Source organism: Pseudorasbora parva, chromosome 19, assembly GCF_024679245.1.
Source record: "Pseudorasbora parva isolate DD20220531a chromosome 19, ASM2467924v1, whole genome shotgun sequence".
In the NCBI taxonomy this organism is placed as follows: Eukaryota; Metazoa; Chordata; class Actinopteri; order Cypriniformes; family Gobionidae; genus Pseudorasbora; species Pseudorasbora parva.
This window is the reverse complement of record NC_090190.1, coordinates 32,614,576-32,634,546: the sequence shown is the minus strand read 5'-3', so window position 1 is coordinate 32,634,546 and position 19,971 is coordinate 32,614,576. Positions and strand designations below refer to the sequence as shown.

General features: G+C 37.1%; 2 protein-coding genes across 4 annotated transcripts in view; one reads left to right on the top strand and one right to left on the bottom strand.

The window, feature by feature from the left end:
- cacng6a (calcium channel, voltage-dependent, gamma subunit 6a) overlaps positions 1-19,971 on the top strand; it is a 213,942-nt gene that overhangs the window by 89,848 nt on the left and 104,123 nt on the right. The window lies entirely within an intron of this gene.
- On the bottom strand, positions 682-16,738 carry slc2a3a (solute carrier family 2 member 3a). Its single transcript, XM_067425464.1, has 11 exons — positions 16,394-16,738; positions 15,302-15,421; positions 9,473-9,571; positions 8,374-8,534; positions 7,190-7,430; positions 6,727-6,889; positions 4,982-5,169; positions 3,420-3,524; positions 3,226-3,324; positions 2,904-3,107; positions 682-2,728 (listed from the first exon to the last, which is right to left on the bottom strand). Exons 2-11 carry the CDS (start codon positions 15,314-15,316, stop codon positions 2,390-2,392), a joined length of 1,614 nt encoding a protein of 537 aa, XP_067281565.1. The 5' UTR covers positions 15,317-15,421; positions 16,394-16,738; the 3' UTR covers positions 682-2,389.

Sequence of the window (19,971 nt, the reverse complement as noted above, 5' to 3'; positions counted from 1 at the left end):
TCCCGGTACTCGCGAGCCGTTTAGAATAGTTGCATAGCGCACCTTTACCTCATGCAGTACTAGTCATAATTTAGCTTTGACTAGTCAAAACTCCAATTATAGATATATATTCTGCTATTTCCACTAGTAATTAAGATATATCTACAATGTGACTGACTAGTCATTTGCGATATCTACAATGCTATTTTGACTAGTCATATTCTTCCATTGGAATTTTTTTAGATACAAATGTTTTGACTACTACTAGTTGACATTGTTATTAAATATATCAATAACTGATTTTGTACTAGTTATAATTTAATTAGAGAGATATCTCAAATTATAAGTGATTTGTAACAATGGAATTTCATGTGATTTTTTTGCTTTCTAAATCTGATCGGACATACACAAAAATCGGATTTGGACTGACAGGCTGAACGTATCCAAAAGTTTTCCTTGCTAACCTGATTTAAAAGTTATTTATCCGAAGGTACACAAACCGAAAGAAATATAAATACTTATTATGTGCATCTGTTTTATACACATATTATTAGTATCCACATTGACAAAACATAAGTTAACTTTTGACTATCCTTATGTTTCTGTGATGGGAGTGGAAAAATGACTATATGCCAAAAAAATAGACCACAAAGGTTAGTGTTCATGGAATCTATCCTATTAACTGCATTTAGGAAACAGATGAACATACAATTATTTGTACTATTTATTCACAAAATAATACAACAACTGTACACAGTACCACTCATGATTTTGATACACGTTCAGGAAAAGCCACCATAATATACAAATGTCAAAACATACTCTCTTTCGACCTTCAAAAAAAATCACATAAATTATACCATTCAACACGAAATATTAACTTAAGTATTTACAGGGTGATGCTCTTCTAACTCTGTACAGTAAGCAGGAACTATTTGTTGTGTACATTATGCACAGCAATGGTACCCTATGTGAAAGGCATTAACAGTTAATAAGATGATTTTATTGGTTAGTGTTAGAAGAGGGCCGGCTCAATGCAAAGCTGCTCTGGACCACTGGAATACAACCACAGTGCACTACTGCCAGAGGAATGTTGTCTTTAGACTTTCTCTCTGTGCAACACATACATGATCACAAGTCACGGAAATGGGTAAAAGCAGTTCTCCCATTACCCTTGGCCAATAAAGGTGCTTGTTAATAAATATTTTCACATTGAATATCTAGACAAAAATAGCAACACCTAAGCGAAGGCAGCATAAAGCGTCTATCACTTTGACTTATATGATAAAAATTATTGACAAAGATTCTCTCATATGAGTAAAAAATAAATGTATAAATAAATAAATACTGTATGTGTTCTCTTTGAAAGGGATTTAAACATAGTGCAGTGAAAGAGTGCAGAACTACAGTCAGACATTTATTTAAATCAAGCGAAACTTCTCTCACTTCTCTGTTAAACCTCAAAGTGAGTCGGTGCAGCACATATATAACGCTGGTACAATTAAACACAGGAAATTCAATAGCATGATTAACATCATAATCTAGCAAACTTCCTCCCTGATCACATCATTTGCTAAAAATCTTTATCGGGGACATCTGAAATGTGGACACGTCTGGTTACTGATGCCGCATACAGAATATCCAGTAAAATTCTGTCAGTCCATTTGCATCTTCTACAATAAAACCTTTACTGTGATTCTAGATGAATGAGTGACTTATTTATCTGAAGAGTTTGTTTTGTTAAATTTATTATTTTGGCAGTAAACTAGCAATTTTATTCTTGGCATAAGCTTTATTATTAGCTAAGCACTTCCTATAAATATAAATATTTTTAATTAATCTCCTTATTAAATAGATGTTTTGGATAAATGGTAGTAGTGATCAGAAGAAATAAAATGTTCTGTATATACATTATATATTATACAAAATTAACATTGTCAGTTCAAAACCCTTTATGATTCAATGATCGCCGACTATCATTTCAGGGAAAAACACTTTGGTTTTTCTAAAAGCAGAAACTGAGGTTTGACAGTTGAAAATGGTGAGTAAATTATGTAAAAAATTCCCTTTTTCTGTTTGATTTGATATAGGAAACTATGTCCTATTTGATCATTCACATTAAAACAGCACTAAAAACTCACAAACAGGAATAAATAAGCAATAAAAGGACAAAACCATAAAACGAAGCAATATTGCACCAAACCATCAATTGTCAAGCCACACAATAAAATAAAGCTCATCTGCTATGAGCTCTCATATCCTTTCAAAATATGACTAGGTGATCTGTGACTTTCCACTGTGGTTTAAAATTTCTCTCGTTTTCCATTAAATAATCTCTAGTATTATATTCTATCTTCAGTGATAAATGTAATGGCTTTATTCATATTAAGCTATTAAGTTACACCAATTTTTAGATGGTAGAATTAGATTTCTCCTCTTTACTAGAATCAACCAGTGGCTGGGTAACTGAGTTAGGTTTCTCTTCCACCTTTGTGGCCTCAGATGAGCTGGGCCCCTGTTCTGAGGAAGATTTGGAAGCTTCCACCAACGGGACTTTCTCTTTGACCGGAGAGGCGACTCTGCCTGGCACCTCCACAGCGGTGACAGCCGGAGGCGGAGACCCACTAAAACCACAGGCGATCTCATCGAAAGTTCGCCCTTTGGTCTCTGGAACTTTGAAGTACGTAAAGATGAAGAAGAAGATGAGGAGGATCATGAATATAATGAAGACATATGGCCCGCACAGCTCCTGTAATTCAAATAGGTAAAAGGTTAATTCTGATATTGTGTACACATTTTAACACAAAACAAGATTACAATAACCTAGTAGTCATGAGATAAAAACGTATTATAGTATAATAGAACAATTATTTCAAAACTTTTCATTTTAATGGTTTATATTAAAGTTATTAAGTTAAACTCACCTCCAATTTAGGGAAGCTGACTCCCACAAGGAAGTTGGCTGTCCAATTAGAGCATCCTGCAACGGCCATGGCAGCAGGGCGTGGCCCCTGGGAGAACAGTTCAGCCACTATGAACCAGGGAATGGGTCCAGGACCAAGCTCAAACATGGCCACGAAGCCAAAGACTGCAGCAATGCTGAGGTAGCTAAGAGACTCGATGTCCTTCTGCTCAGGGACAAAGTTAAGAAAACATACGTATGACATTAACATTCCCATGATGGCCCGATATTAACAGGACCTGTTTTTAATCTTTAGCTAAATGAAAACAGACAAAAGGACCCACCAATAAGAGAGCAATGGTCATGGCCAAGGCGCTGATGGCCATCCCAGCCAAGCCAATCAGGTGCAAAGTTCTCCGTCCTGCCCGCTCCACCAAGAAGAGCTTGTAGAAAAGGATAACATTGAAGTATTATCGAGTAAACATCAAAGTTACAGTGAACATAGATTTCTCCTAAAGTGCAATGATTAAATACTTACAGATACTACAGTAAAGACAGTGTTAACTACTCCGGCTCCGATGGTGGCGTAAATGGGCTGAGTCACTCCGGCTGACTCAAAAATACCAGTCGAGTAATAAAATACCTTGGAGAAAAGGAAGAAAAGGCTAAATGTTTAACTAAAGAATGTAAAGTGGCAGGAAAATGGAGAAAAAACAAATGGAGAAAAGTTAGTTCATGCATTCAAGGCTGGATTATTGGAATGCTCTACTGAGTGGTTGCCCTGCACGCTTAATAAACAACTCCAGTGACCAACTTCCTAGATCCAGGAAGTGTGACCATATTAGCCTAGTTCTGTCAACACTGCATTGGCTCCCTATTAAACATTGCATACATTTTAAAATCTTGCTAAACACTAAATGGTTTGGCTCCTCGGTACTTCTCAGAGGAGCTCTAAGTGCATTATAGTCCTTTATGTCTATTTCAATCTCAAAATGGCCAGTAAATCCTATTTAGCACTCAAACTCTTGAAACTCTAGACTAAAACACATCTCTTTAACCTGGCACATACGATAACACATGATCAATATCTATTATTAAAATCAGTTAAATGATTATTAGGCTGCATAAATTAGGTCAACTGGAACCGGGAACACGTCCCAAAACGCCCAATGTACTTGTTACCTCGTAAGAATAATGGCATCTATGCTAATGTCACAGCCTGTCTGTCTCATCCTTATCCCGAGGTTACCGTAGTCAGCCGGATCCGGTCCATATCCAGATGAGATGGTGGACCTTCACCTAGATGCGACCACAATGCAGCCCTCAATGTCAGTTGAGATGGCATCTACTAGACAATCCCCTGTAAAGGCCGTGTCGACACGACAGCCATTGGCATAGATCCTCAGCAAACACCACAAGAACCAAACAAGTCCTCCACAAAGACCCTATGGCAGCTTCGCCTCCATACTGACGTGCTGAAACTTATCTTCAAGCAAAAAGAACTAGATGAATATGTTCGTTCTGTGTTCCAAAGGAGAACTGACCCCACGACAAAGTCTGGTTTCTCCCAAGTGTTTTTCCCATTCTGTCACCCTGTCAACCAGTTTTGGTTCCTTGCCACTATCGCCTTTGGTGCTGTTGATTGAGAACTTAACTGAGGTGGACAATGAAATAAGTTTTTGCAAGACTGATAGATCAAATTAATTAATTTAATAACTGATTATCTTTACAACATAAGTGAATACACACTGAACTGACTTGATCTAAACAACAGCAGAAATACACAATTGTCCTGTTCACTGTAAATCTTCTTTAAAACAATCTGTATTCTATAAAGCTCTTTATAAATAAAGGAGACTTGACTTGACATTTGGCAGTCCAATCAAATATCACAGATCACTTGTCACACCTGAAATATAATGTGAAATAATGCACATTCCATTGTGGGATATTGAAGATTGCTTTGTTTGCAAGTGTAGTAGGACATCAAAGTATTTACTCAGTTCACAAAGTATGCATACTATAAAACAATATGCACAAACTGTACACTGTTTTACATTCAAAATATTAGGTGCTATGCATGTAAGTAATGTCACTCACAGCATTAATGCCAGAGAGCTGCTGGGACAGCTGCAGCATGACAGCGATGAGCAGAGGCTGGCGGTAAGCAGCAATGCGGAAGAGCTCTGGGATGGTCACCTTCTTCTCCATGGCCATCTTCGCACTCTCTTCTTTCATCTCCTGCATGTCCTTTCCAACATCCTCATAACCACGGAGACGCACCAGTGCTGGGGAACAAAATAATGGAGATTTGGTGACTTGCATAGAAATCTAATCTTTCTATTTAAAATATATAAAAAAGTTATTTATTCCTGTGATGGCAAAGCTGAATTTCCAGCATCATTACTCCAGTCTTCAGTGTCACATGATCCTTTAGAAATCATTCTTATATGATAATTTGATGTAGACTGGGTAAACCCTGCCTGATCTGCCGGCGATTTGATTTCGTCCGGCAGCTCAGTCTGGAAACCTGTACATTAATTTCTACTGCTGTTACACTTTTGCTGGAACCAATCACAGACTGGCTTATCCACCTGGCACGCTATTGGCAGGTTTAACACGATGCCTGTTGCTCACGCCTCTTGTGGTCTGAGTGGTTGAAGGACTATCCAATTGTGAAGAGTCATTCAAATAATGCTCATTGATCACGCCTCTTGTGCAGGAGAAAATACAGAGCAGATTCCCAAGACCAATGTTCAATTTTAAATTGAGCTTGGTCTGGTAATAACCAGACAAAATTTTATGTGCAAATTTCAAAGAGTTTTTTATAATTTGTGCTACTTAATATTTTTGTTGAACAATTACTTTAAAAACAAACAAACACTGTGACCAATAAAATCAGCAGGGCGGGCTTTAGATAATGACGAACAGATGATAAACAGTAACGTAATCATCAAAGAAGCTTGGATTAAATTTGAGAGCTTGTTTGTATATGCATTCACCTTTACTATTTCTCTCTGAAATGGTGATCATGTTGGTAAGTAACTATTAATCCTTAAATTTTTTTTTTTACAACACTGGCAAAGCTAATTTATTCCAGCGTGTGTGCAGACAGGATTGCCAAGTTTTTACAACAAAATCCGCCAGCTACTAGCCCAAAACAATAGCTTCTTAAGGGGGGTTATCAGGAAAAATGCCGTTTGGGGTGAAAAATGTGTGTTATTTTGGCAAGGTTGCCTGCTAAAATTTGCATTCCTGGGTCTATATATCACATTGAGGTTGCTTCAACCCTCAGACATGGAAAACAATCCGCGGAAAAAAACGCAGACTTGGTAACACAGTGCAGTTGAGTACTGTTGAAACTAACGTTATGCGTCGCTTCGTTGCTCTGATTGGTTGTAGGTCTATCCAATTGATGTCTTTCCTGGTTCGGTTGAAACACGCCCCACAATCACAGCCCAATGGAGCAGTTTCGGACTCATATTCTGACTAGAATTGAGTATGACGATGTCAGGCTAACATTAGCTGGCATCTATTAGCCATTTATGTGCAAAATCATCTGGTGTCAAATTAATCATGTAATAAATGTGATACCTATAACTGAGTTTTTTTCATCCTGATCCTGGCAATGATGAGCTGTATATGTAATTCAATAAAGAGCTCCTGTTTAAGCAGATGTTTTAGCTCATTTTTGTCACCAGCACTCTCAAAGGCATAATTTGCATTAAATGGGAACATAAGGTTAAATGTATTTGGCACAATATTACTGCCAAAGAAATGAATGCCATTCACGAAAGAAAAAATAAATAGTTTAAGCTCTATCAGTCACTTCCACTCTCTCTTACCTTTGCGGGCCTGTTCTTCCTCATTGAGGTTAATGAGCAGGAAGCGAGGGCTCTCTGGACAGAACGGCAGCAGTATACACTGCAGGATGGCTGGTAGCACGGTTAAAGACAGAAGTATAGGCCAAAGCTTTTGTGAACCCAGCAGACTCTCCAGACCAAAGATCTAGATGAAAAGGACACAACATAAAAAGTTTCTGTTATGATTGCAAAAATTAGCCAAGCAAACTTAAATATGAATTGGCAGATTCAACCAGATACTTTATATAATTTCAAAGTATTCCTAATTAGACGGATATCTCCTCAAGGTTTTGTTGTGGCAGTGGCACAAACGTATAATGAGGCCACAAGGCTCTTGAAATGATTTACCATCTGGCCAAGACACACAAAATCAAGAACTTTTTTCCCAGTCTTATTCTAATATGTAATTTAGAAACAATGAAATTGCTTACATAGAATGCTTTACCTGTGCAATTAAGATGCCCACCACAACACCAAGCTGGTGCAGGGTCCCAAGGGCACCACGCAGGGGAGTGGGCGAAACTTCTCCAACATACATTGGAGTGAGACCAGTAAAGAGTCCACAGAACAGCCCAATAACCAGCCGACCGGCAATGACCATCTCATAGGAGTAGCAGAGAGTACACAGTCCCATGAGACTCCCACCAATCAGAGCTAAGATATTCACGAGGAACATCGACTTACGTCTGTAGAAAGAAAAACAGGCAGACAGGGAGGGAGGGATTTCAACTGAATTAGAAAAATGAGAGGAAATTAGAAAAATTACAGCAAGAAAGAGAGGAACACAGTGTTAAGATTTTTTTACCCATCATTTTTGTCTTTGGATGAATATGTCCTTTAAATGTTGTCAATATTAAATATATTGTTTAATTATAAGTTGCTGTTTATTTTGTAGCAAATTTCTCATGTTTTATAGATTGTTATTACCACAGCGCATATATTTCAGCTATCAATGACAAAACCAAACAATAGGCAAAACCAGGGAGGGAGCCACAGAAAGAAGACAGAAAAAGAACAATGGCCACTGAGCACACATGAATGCTTTCTTTGACTGTGGATGTTCTGACAACGTGCACAGGAAGACAGAGGTCAATTCTTCTACTCCGAGTGCCCTCTCTGTTTTAAATTGCTTTTCCTATTTAAGAAACAATTAGTCCAGTTAAAGAACTATTGTGTAACTATTGGAATATTCTGATGTATTATCAGGCTCAGCAAAACAACACAATTGTAAAATGGCTACACTAAACGTCTCTATACATCTTTACTACATGTATTTATTTATACATAAATTAAATAGAGAACAAAAATTATGGAGATAATGTTGACTGTGAAATATCACAAGCCAGGTTCGAATCCACAATGCCAGCATAAGCGTCATGGTGCAGTGTACTAGAAGAAATGCGTTAAGAACTAAGCCATGGCTCTGACCTCAATGCGTCTTTATTAATGACTGTAAATCTACATGAGCAATGACACGGAAGAAGTCACAAGGCTTGAGGATTTTTTCCCAAAAAGGATTTTTTTTCCTTTAGATTTAAAACTGTGCACAGGACTACAAAAAGATACAGATCAGGTTCTCGCCAAATTTAAATCTGCCATGTCAAATATTATAGATGAATTTCCACTCACCTTCCAAATTTGTTGGCTATAACACCGACACTGAATGATCCTATCATTCCACCCACGCTAAAGATGGCTACGGCAAAACTCCACACAATGGTGCACACGCCTGGTTTGATGGGCTCCCCGTAACGCTCCATCCATGTGGCGTTGAAGAACTCCCGCAGTTTCTAAGAGATTAAATGCTCCAATTTAAGATGATCACTGCATAATTCACATTGATACTTTTCATACTTATTATTAAAATAATATAAGAATAAGTACAATGTTCAAAAGGGTGTTTGTTCATTTGACTTCCATTAATACTCATGCAAATGCATCAGACTGGAAACGCAAGCTCATGCGAAAACGCATTTCACTCGTTCCAGAGCTCAAGGGCATGTGACCAGAAGAAGATTGATACGTCATGAAGTGACCTCTTGGCTGAATATAAAGAGCGCATATTTTTGCAGTAAAGTAGATTGTATTGTAATTTTGTGTGCTCAAAGTCTAGTGTGACTGCGGCTTTAGGGATACGTAAGATTTCTTATGTGTTTGACGTCTCTTTTGCTCACGGCTGTATTTATTGGATCAAAAATACAGTAAATATTTAAATATTACAATATAAAATCCTTCAAAAATCGTTCTGATATTATATGTTGATTTTGATGCTCAAGAAACATTTATCTATATAGGGATAGTAAGGAATACATGGACTGGGAGGTAAGGAATACATGTAAAAGAAGGGTTTTTTTTGTTTGTTTTTTCTTTGAATTTGTTTTACCCCACACTGTATGTATTATGTATAACTTACTGTATGTATTATTTCACAAACAATAAAAAAAGAAAAACAAAGAAAAAAAAGAAACATTTATTATTATTATTATTATTATTATTATTATTATTAATATTATTATTATTATTATTATTATTATCAGTGTTAAAAACAGTTGTGCTGCTTAATATTTTTGTGGAAACCATGATACATGTATTTACTGTTGCTTATGATGAATTAAATGTATCCTGAATATTTTTCATTTCTTTCTTTGACCCCCAACTTTTGAACGTTTGAGTAGGTGTATTTTAACATTCGAGAGGTACAACTATACACACATACACACACACTAACCTGTTCTGGTGCATTGATTACTCCTGTGTTGTAGCCAAACTGCAGGGAGCCAATTACAGCCGTTGACAAAGAAAACATGAGGTAGCATGTTACCTGCTTCTGTGAAGCAAAAGAGAAAAGGCTTAACGTCAGTTAGTTGTTCATCATTATATATATATATATATATATATATATATATATATATATATATATATATATATATATATATATATATAAACATAACATTATAAAACATTTAAACAACATTAAAATTGTGTCATTTTAATCTTGCTTTTTCTTGGGTTGTGTGTTTCTTTAAAGTCCTAGTTTACTGGCTATTCGCCTGGATTCTTTCATTAACATTTGCTTGACTGATTTCTTTAAAGAGAAAATAGACACAATGCATTCCTCTTCGACCGATGTAGTAAATAAAGGGATGTAAATACGGCAGGAGCCAACAGCATGTTATTAAAGAGCTCATCTTAATCATCACAAATCAGCCATGTCCTTAATCGGCCCTGCCTTCAGCTGTAAGACAACACTGCAAATACGCATTCCAGGTTTCTAGGGCAGCAGTGCTGACACTGAGAATTGCGAAGGGCTGTGTGATGCTGAAATGGTCAGACATTCGACACAGGTGACCTTAAACCTACAGATATTGGACTACATCAAAATGAGTTCATAGTGTTTACCATAAACTGTATAAATACAATAGTGAGCCAAGGGTAAATTTAAGGCTGCAGGTCGATGCTTTGTCGCAGGGCATTTCTTGCACAGCATTTGACCTTATATAAAACCAGCTACAGGCAATTGTCTGAAAGAAACTGGATTAAAAATGCAGATCAATAGCATCATTTCCTTTTAATCAGATTCTATTATTCCTATTACTGGCTCTCCCTCTCTTCCACTCCCATACACACATACTCTCAAGTCACGATGACTCAGTGAAATAGGTTTCAAAACAAATGTCATCTGACATCAAATCAAACTCTCTATTCGGAAATGTATTAACCCTCTGGTGTTGATTTTATATTTTTATTTATTGGAATGGTAAAGGTTTTGGCACTGGCTATGCCAACACACACAAAACAATATTATGGACATGATTTGAAAAGGTTAAATGGTCCTGGATAAAATAATCACTTGTATTGGTGTCTCCTCTGAATTTGCCTCAACGGCACGAGTCGACGATCCTCAATAAATCCGTCTCTGGCGCAACAACTCCGATCTTTCAAATATTCATATTCTTGTGTAATCGACGCGCCATCCTCATAACCCTGTCTTTTGCGTGATACCCAGAATTTTTGAATATTCTGATCTAATATGATTTCTGACCTGCAAGGTTGCCAGAATAATAGGAGAACTGGCACCCCGACTGAGCCTGGTTTCTCCCAAGGTTTATATTTCTCCATCATGTCCCGAAGGAGTTTTTGTTCCTTGCCACTGTCGCCTTTGGCTTGGCTTGCTCAGTTGGGGACACTAAAATTATGATTAAGCTATTTAACTAAATATACAAATAAAATTAATTAATTACCGGTAGATCTTATTTAATTCTATAAACTATAATACTGATCTGCTAACATTGTCGCTCTATGATAAATTAAAATAAGCTGATAACATCACTGTTTTCTCCAGAACGACTGTACATCCAAATCAAATTTTGTCGCAATATTATCCTGTTTAACACTGTGAAGCTGCTTTGAAACAATCGTCATTGTAAACGCGCTATATAAATAAAGTTAATTGATTGATTATTATTCCCAGTCAAAGACTGCTTTGGAAAAATGGAAATTGACCTTCATCTAGTGAAAATGTTTGGTATTGCATGGCTACGCCCAAACTAAATTTTACTGAAAGCTATTTTTTTTAGGTATCAACCTCAAATTCGGGACACAGCTCAAAATTTTAGGTCCATGCTCAAAAAGTGAATAAACGGATTATAATCAAAGACATTTCACTCGGCGGCCATCTTTGAAATGGCTCTCGGAAATGCCTATCTCTTTGAATGGGGAAACATTTTGTTTCTAAACACTAGAATCATGAAAGAAAAGAAGCTTTTTTTCAGCCTGGACGAAGCTAATGCGCATGTTCTCAGAACAATGTTTCTATCGCAAACAGAGCAGCTGCAGTGATGCAATGACTTTACAAATCAACGATTGGATCTTTCATTTAGAAGGCGTGGCTTTTTCTCCATATTGTGCGTTGCACTTTCTCCCCTTCATAAGTAATCGGAGTGCACCATCTTCCTATATATTAAGTCTTTGATTATAACAAGTCCAACTGCATTAATAGAATTTAGTAAAATAAACAAATTGGATATTAAATAAAAATCAATAGCGTACTAAAATCTAGTAGCCTACGGTTATTAAAAATCTACCATTTTAAACAGACACAGGAAAAGTACCAGAGGGTTAAAGTGAGGTAAAAAAAAGTAAAGGAAAGTCATAACATCTGTGGACAGCTATGAATAAAAATCATCTAATCTGCTCACAACCTCTTTTTCCAGAATGATTTATTCTGATGATGTTGTAAGCATTAAGAGGATCTGAATAAACATCCAATAAACAACTTCATGAATCATGACCCTCTCTCTCTCTCTCTCTCTCTCTCTCTCTCTCTCTCTCTCTCTCTCTCTCTCTCTCCCAAACATTTACATTCCAATATGTCTTAAGCTAGGAACACACCAAGCCGACGCCGATCAACTAGTGGCGACGAAAGCAAACTGCTGAGTCGGCTCACGTTGGCTCATGTCGGCAGCGTCTTGGGTCCAAAGCGGTCCAAAGTTGCCCTGACACACCAAGCCGACGCTCGACATCAGACGGCCAATAGCGCGTCCGTTCTGCGCCTGCGTTAGAGGAAATACCTTTCCGTCCCAGCTGGTGGCAGTAGTCTGTTTTCGTTATTCGAAGCGGGAAACCGGAAGAGCTATAAAGATATCAGCTGTCGTTTTCGTTTCCCCACACAGACGGATTCGTGCATTTCAGAACGTTGCAAATGGCATTGCCGTTGTCAGCCCTTGGTCTTTTACTTGTGGAAGAGGAAAGGTAGAAGCGGACGCGAAAAATACGAGGAACGCTCAATAATGGGTGAAACCATGGATACCCGAAGTCGAAATGTGAAACCATAGATTATTACACTTGTTCACCTATCAATGAACCATAACAATAACAGGGCATATAAACAATACCCTGCAAATTGGCTCATTCAGATGCATTGTGGAAGTTAATGTGACACAATCTGAACAATGGCCACTTACCCAAAGGATTGTTAAAATAAATATGTGTATGACGCATTCTGTCTGATTTACAGTAAATTATGTTTGTGACAATACTCGGTGCTAGTTCAATGAATTATGACAGAATTTATATATATTTTTTTCATTGGAAACATGCTTATGGTGACATTTCTTCAAAATGATATCATGCTGCTTCATGCACATCACATAACAGCAGTTTGGAAATGAAATCTCCAGTGGCACAGAAATGTTAATGAAAATAATGTAACACTAAACCATACACTGAACTTAACTGACAGTAACCATGCTAACTATTAGTTTACAGATATTGCACTGATAACATTGTATTGTGGAAGTAACACATAATGAAAATATGTCTCTATTAATTGAAAATCTATTTATTCTTAAATTAAAACATCAATAAAGATGTGTTTATTTACCCTGCTAGTTAGATGTCAAATAGCAAAATAAGGGTTAGAATTCTGCATCATTTTGTGTTTTGTGATCTTTTTTTACATAAAGAACTGTGAATGCAAATACCCAAAGTCAAAGTTTTTTATTTTCCAATGTTCAGTACAATGGGCACAAATAGCTATATAGAGAATAGCTATAAAAGCAGCTATATAGGTAGATTCAGCCAAGGGTGTACTGAGCCGTAATGAAGCTGGGCTCCTCACTGGGGCCAATCCAGGTGTCACTGTTGGTACCATCTGAGGGTAAACAGGATTCACTTTCAGACAAAGGTTCCTTAAAGAAACAATCAAATGTGATACAATAGATTCTTACACTTGTTCACCAATAACCCATAACAATAACAGGGCATAGCTAAAACAATACCCTGCAAATTGGCTAAATGGAACCATTCAGATGCACATTGTGGAAGTTGATTTGTTGAATTACTTGTAAATAGACCCATCTGAACATTCATTGGCCACTTTACCAAAAGCAAAATGTTCATTTGTTCAAATGGAAAGAAAAAATAAATAAAATAAATTATACACACACACACATACATATATATACACACACACACACATATATATATATATATATATATATATATATGTGTGTGTGTGTGTGTGTGTGTGTGTGTGTGTGTGTGTGTGTGTGTGTGTGTGTGTGTGTGTGTGTGTGTGTGTGTGTACCCTGAAAGTTAGATTTGAGGTGCACTCCTTCCTTTTTGTGTGAGGTTCTAGAAACTGCAGGTGGGTCTTCTGAGCTCCAGAACTTCCTGAGGGTCCATGTTTCTTGTAACACATGTACTGGGTTCGCAATGAATCCCACCGCTTCTTGAGCTCTTTCTCTGTGGGACAAAAAAAAAAAAAAAACACATTACGCAGAGTTATGTCAATTTCATGGCTATTGTAATGTTCATTTTTGTTCTACTTTTAACTGGATGTATTCTGGATGACAGCATTTTTTTTTTACAGTCGCTAGAACACATTTCTCAATACATTTAGGTCACTTTTGCAAAACTCTCCACACAGTTAGTACAACCGAAATCTATGAGGGCTAAACTGTGGATTTATCATTGCTTTTGGACATAAAGACATGCATTAAGTGTTTTGATATCTTTAGTGCATTTTGAATGTGAAATTAACTGCTGTGCAAAGATGAAAGTTGCACACAACAATCTAACATGCAGTTTTTAAAAAAAAATGGACTACTGAAGAAGAAAAAACTATTGCAAAAAAGGAAATCTTACCTGACATGACAACTTTATTTGCGATCTCACGCCACAGTTCTGCTTTCGCCACACAGTTGACATAACGTTAACATTTTCCCGTAGTGTGATACTAAGCTGGCCTTTGCTGGATCATGCAGATCAGTTTGTCTTCACTTGCCTCGGTCTACACAGCCATATATATTAACATGTGTTAACATGTATCGGAATGAGGAATATAATCAAATGAGAGACCTTTCTTTTACTGTCTATGGAGGAGACAGGCGTTCTGTGTTCCCTCTTGACTCTGTCGTTTACTTGCTTCGTCACTTCCGTTTTATTTTCTCGTGCACTGGTTCGCTAGCTGAACAGCAAATCAGAACGATCATATGTCCCGACTGCCCGACATGCCGCGACGCCGATTTAACATGTCGAATCGGCTGAAAAACAGCCGACGAGGACGAACGCCAGCCGACGGCGTGGAACTGTGTGGAACACACCGAGGAAACTTAGTTGGCCGACGCACAAAAACTGCCCGACGGCCGACCGTCGGCTTGGTGTGTTCCGGCCTTTAGTATCCATGATATCCTGCCCTCAGCATCCCTAATTGTCATAGCAACATCCTGAGGGTAACAGCTGCATTGACGTTCCTTACAATGAAACCACAGCAATGAACGACACTGCCGAATGATCATATTGATTAACTTTTGACATACATTCAATGATCTGCATAGAGCTAACATAGGCTTCTTAAAGTCAGGCAAAGCATATGGCCTTTACATTCGCCACAGTCATAGCAAGTAGAAATAAAATGATTCCTTGGATGCTAGTAAATGATTCACATTCTGCTGTGCTTGTATACTCTCACTATACAAGTAAAATGTATTCACTGCATGTTTGAATACACGAAGATTCTTGTGGAAACAGATCATTGTACTATCGCAGGACTAACCTTCTCCCCCTCCATCGCGTCAGAGTGGAAACGTCCAAGATTGATGGATTCCGCGTGAACGTGAGATTTAGCACACACTCCCCTTATACTCGAGTTACGATGCAGTTCTTGCCCTTTTGCCTTAAAAACGAAAAAAAGTAAACATTTGTTAATTAGCGTCCTTTCTAGCAATGTGAGAATTAGACGACTTTTTAGACCATCTGTTGCATCCTTTAGCGCTTCTAGCACAGTTAAGTATCTAAACAAAACACAAAAGTTTTAAAGACACTTAGCCTATAGGACACTAAAATATATTTACAGTGTTTGCAAATGTTCTATCCTGAATTGAACAACTGCTCTCGCATACAGTTGACTTAACTTGCCTAGTTACATTTTTAAACAAACTTGTAAACTTTTGTGATAAATTGAATTTCTGAAACCTGTTCTGTAAAGAATGTTTATAGCCTCCTTATGTTAAAGAAGATGAGATTCTTTCACGACCCTCCCCCCAAATCTTTTGTGGTGATACACAAGCCCCCAAACCTTTTGGATGTTTAAAGGATCCAAAGGTCCTTTAACCTTTCGAAACCGCGAAAAAAAAGATTAATACATTCATTAATAAATGAAAAGGTAAAAAAAAAAGAAAAGAAAAAGAAAACGGCGTCTCGATTACGGTTGTAGCCTACAACAGGTGCTCCTGCACATTGCTGACTCCACTTTTGAAAAAGTGGGTTTGGTCATGCTCTTCTTCAGTCAGTCCTGTTTTTATTTTATTGTTTAAATAAATTATTTTACAAGTGTAAACTTATTATTTTTGAAATTTTAACAAAAAAATACATTTTGACAAAACAATTTTTTAAATAAAAAATATATTTAGCAACACGACTACAAGATTACAGATACCACATATCTACCATAATATTGATCACTTTGTCCATGTATTATTTTAGCAATTAATTTTAAATGTCGCCATAGCCTAAGCTAGTCTTTTCCTTTTAATTTATGATTAACCAAATACAATACGTGGCTACGCCTCATCAGCATCATGCTACCATGGTAATTCACATATATCCTGCTATTTAAATCTATATAATCAATTGAGGACGTAGTTACCTTGTTTCTCGTGCGTCGTGACCACCCGTTTGCGTGCACGTATCCCGGTGACCCACTGGCACTGAAGTCTAGTGAAATACCGCACTGTCAGTGATGTATTCTTTTATTCGTCACACGCAGCAAATACACGACCAACCGCACGTTCGTCTTTGACGAAATACCCTCGGTTGAGCACGTAAAACCTCGTGCACGCCCCTTTATTTATCCACGACGCGTATTCCGCATCACGCCTTGTGACAGCTGTTCCGTCACAGCGCCTGTGATGCGGGAATACCTTATTCGGCGAGGTTTAGGTTAGGATGCGAATTGTGCTCGTGGGGTGGGACTAAGCGCATCCGATACCCACCGCCCATGATGCTCTGCGCGGGTGACCTTGATAGAGCATCAGCTGATGGGTGCTACCAAAATGGATGCGACGCCGGGTACCACAAATACCAAAAGGATGCAGGCACGCGGCATTGACCGCATGAAATTCATTTATAGAGTAACAATAGGTATAACAAAGCTTGTAATAATTAGACATACTTTTTCTTCAATGTACTTCTTTTTTTAATATACGATAGAAAACAGCAGTGCGCACACCCCACTGTTTATCCAGGCCTCAGAAGGCACGTGAGTCATAGCAGTATCAAATTCTGCAGTACTAAAGCCCATATTTTACTGCAGGAGTCACAAGACTTCTCTAGATGATTTTTTAAACCGCAAGGTTGCATCACTTTATACATTTTATTTATGTTCACTGTCAAAATTTCTTATATACCTAAAGCCACTTGACATAACAAAAATAAGCTATATAAGGAGAGATTAGGGCTAGTTGCCTTGTAGTTTAGCTGTACTTTTTTGTGGGGTTGATACATTTAACCAATACAGTTAATTAGGGGATATATAGGAGGAAAGGAGGGGGAAAAACAGTTAACAGGAAGCTAACTATTCAAATTAAACTTCTGTATTTGAAACATTTGCGTTTAAAATGTAATGGCTTTTAAGTAATATTTGTGTTAAAAAAAACCCCACCTAATTAGGCTACAAGGTGTGACAACTTGCCCCAAACATTAATGTCATAACCTGACCTACCATTTATAAATTATAATCCTTCTCCTACAAACATAATTAAACTTTAATATTTTTTACACAGAAAACACAGAATTTATGTTCATTAAGTTTATTGCTATCAAAGGATTAGTTCACTTTAAAATAAACATTATCCCATGATTTACTCACCCCTGTGTGACTTTCTTCTTCTAGATGAACATAATCAGAGTTATATAAATAAATATTCTGCCGCTTCAAAGCTTTGTAATGGCAGTGAACAGGGCTCACGAGTTTGAAGCTCAAAAAAGTGCATCCATCCTTCATAAACATACTGTACACAGCTATGAGAGGCCTTCTGAAGTGTATCAATGGGGTTTTGTAAGAAAAATATCTATATTTAAAACATTATAATGTCTAGCTTCCACCATAAAGCCTTCCGTATTCAACTTACGATAAAAGTGTAATTGACATAAGCGTTTTGAACTGCGAGAGGCGTTCCACTTTTTCTGTAATTTGAATACGGAAGGCGATCTGAGATAGCTTTATAAAGTTTTAAATATGGATATTTTTCTTACAAAACTCCATCGATTCACTTCAGAAGGCCTTTATTAAGACCGGAGCCGTGTGGAGTATATGTTTATGATGGATGGATGCACTATTTTGAGTTTCAAACTCATGAGCCCAGTTCACTTCCATTATAAAGCTTTGAAGCATCAGGATATTTATTAATATAACTTAGATTATGTTCATCAGAGAAGAAAGTCATGGCTTGAGTGTGAGTAAATCATGGGCTAATTTTTATTTTAAAGGGAACTAATCCTTTAAGTATTGCGGTAGGAAATATTTTCCCATATTTTTAGATTTGCATTTAATAGAAACAGATTTAAAACCAGATTATTGATTACTTAAATGTATGATCAAGTATAAGCAAAGCAGGTGTATATATATATATATATATATATATATATATATATATATATATATATATATATATATATAAACAAACTATCTTCATTAGTGTCAAATCACTAGTCTTCAAATCACATTAGTGTTCAGCCACATCATGGGATGCGATTTCAATAAAGATACTTTTCTGCCATCCTCAGTACACAATGTGTAACTGCACCATTAGAGTTATAAATTCAATAACACTTCCATCAGAATAGTGCGTCTGTTATAAGATTCTTACAGAAGTGTGTATAGATTTATGAAATAATGTCCAATGGCACATTTACTGGCAATAGTTTATCATTAAAAATGCATAATGCAAACATTAGGGTCTTTGCAGCCTCTGCAGTCTAATGTCACTCACCACTTAAGTGCCTCTGGGAATAACATGGTGGTTAGTCAAAAAAATATACTCTAATAAATGCTGGGTTAAAAACAACCCAAGTTGGGTTTAAAATGGACAAACCCAGAAATTGGGTTGTTTGAATGGGCCCATTCACTAGGTTCAAACAACCCAATTTCTGGGTTTGTCCATTTTCACCCCAATTTGGGTTGTTTTTAACCCAGCATTTTTTTAGAGTGTACTGACATTTGAGTTGTTTTTCTACCAAACTATTATTTTACCGTTATTTAAATGTGTTTTCCTTTGATATAAGTCACCTAATTACACATTGGGCTATGCATTAGGCTATCTATAGTTACTGCTGCATTTCATAAATGTGAATCAAGATAAGCCAGGCATTTCATTAATCACAGCAGGGGTGTCGGACTGGGGGGATAAAGGGTACCGAGTAACCAGGACCCGAGGCGGGCGGGCAGTTTTCTATACATACACATACATGGTACGGGGGCGCAGTAAGATGGTTTGTACCCAGGGCCCAAAATTTGGTGCTACGCCGCTGCTCACAGATTGGCAGATGTTCATTCAGAATATCCAAAACCATATTTGATTTAAAAAAAAAAAAGATTTTACACACACATCTCACATTAGAATGTGGAGACCAAATTAATATTCACAATCATTAATATATTTGTGATCATTTTAACTAAGAAGGTCAAAGGCTTTCTTGTGTCCAGTTAGCTCATTCATGCTTTTTTTTATAAACCCAGAGAATGAGACCTTTAAAACAAAATGCAAAGCAGAAAAGAAAAGGTCAGGCAGACAAAGGCCATTTCCTATGAAAAGGCTGTTTTGTTTTGTTTTGTTTTTTATTTGCCATCTTTTGCCCATTCCTTTAAACATGATAAAACCTCTGCTGTGGCTGCAAAAGATTAATTTCTTTATTAATTTATTGATTCTGTGGTGAAATCTTGATATTCATTCCCTAAAAGTGACAAACGCAGTGTTAAATGCATGCTTTGCTGTTGAGGTTGTGAAAATACTGTCACAAAAGTGGTGCAAAAGAAAATGTATTATTATAAAATATAGTTATATAGTCGATTACTTAATCCTTTAGTTTATACAGACAATTTTAGAGGAAAAAATGGCTACAATATTGTGTTGTATTTCATTCTCTATAACACACCGACCCCCTTTGGGCCATTTTTGCAGGGACCAGCTTGAGGTGACGTCCCCTGGGGCCAAACTAGACACAATG

Excerpts from the sequence above, each read along its gene's own strand:
- slc2a3a (XM_067425464.1), bottom strand. Across the intron at positions 7,431-8,373 it reads ATAGCCAACAAATTTGGAAG|ACGTAAGTCGATGTTCCTCG; the intron begins GTGAGTGGAAAT and ends TTCTTTCTACAG. Across the intron at positions 6,890-7,189 it reads TGGGCATCTTAATTGCACAG|ATCTTTGGTCTGGAGAGTCT; the intron begins GTAAAGCATTCT and ends CTTTTCATCTAG.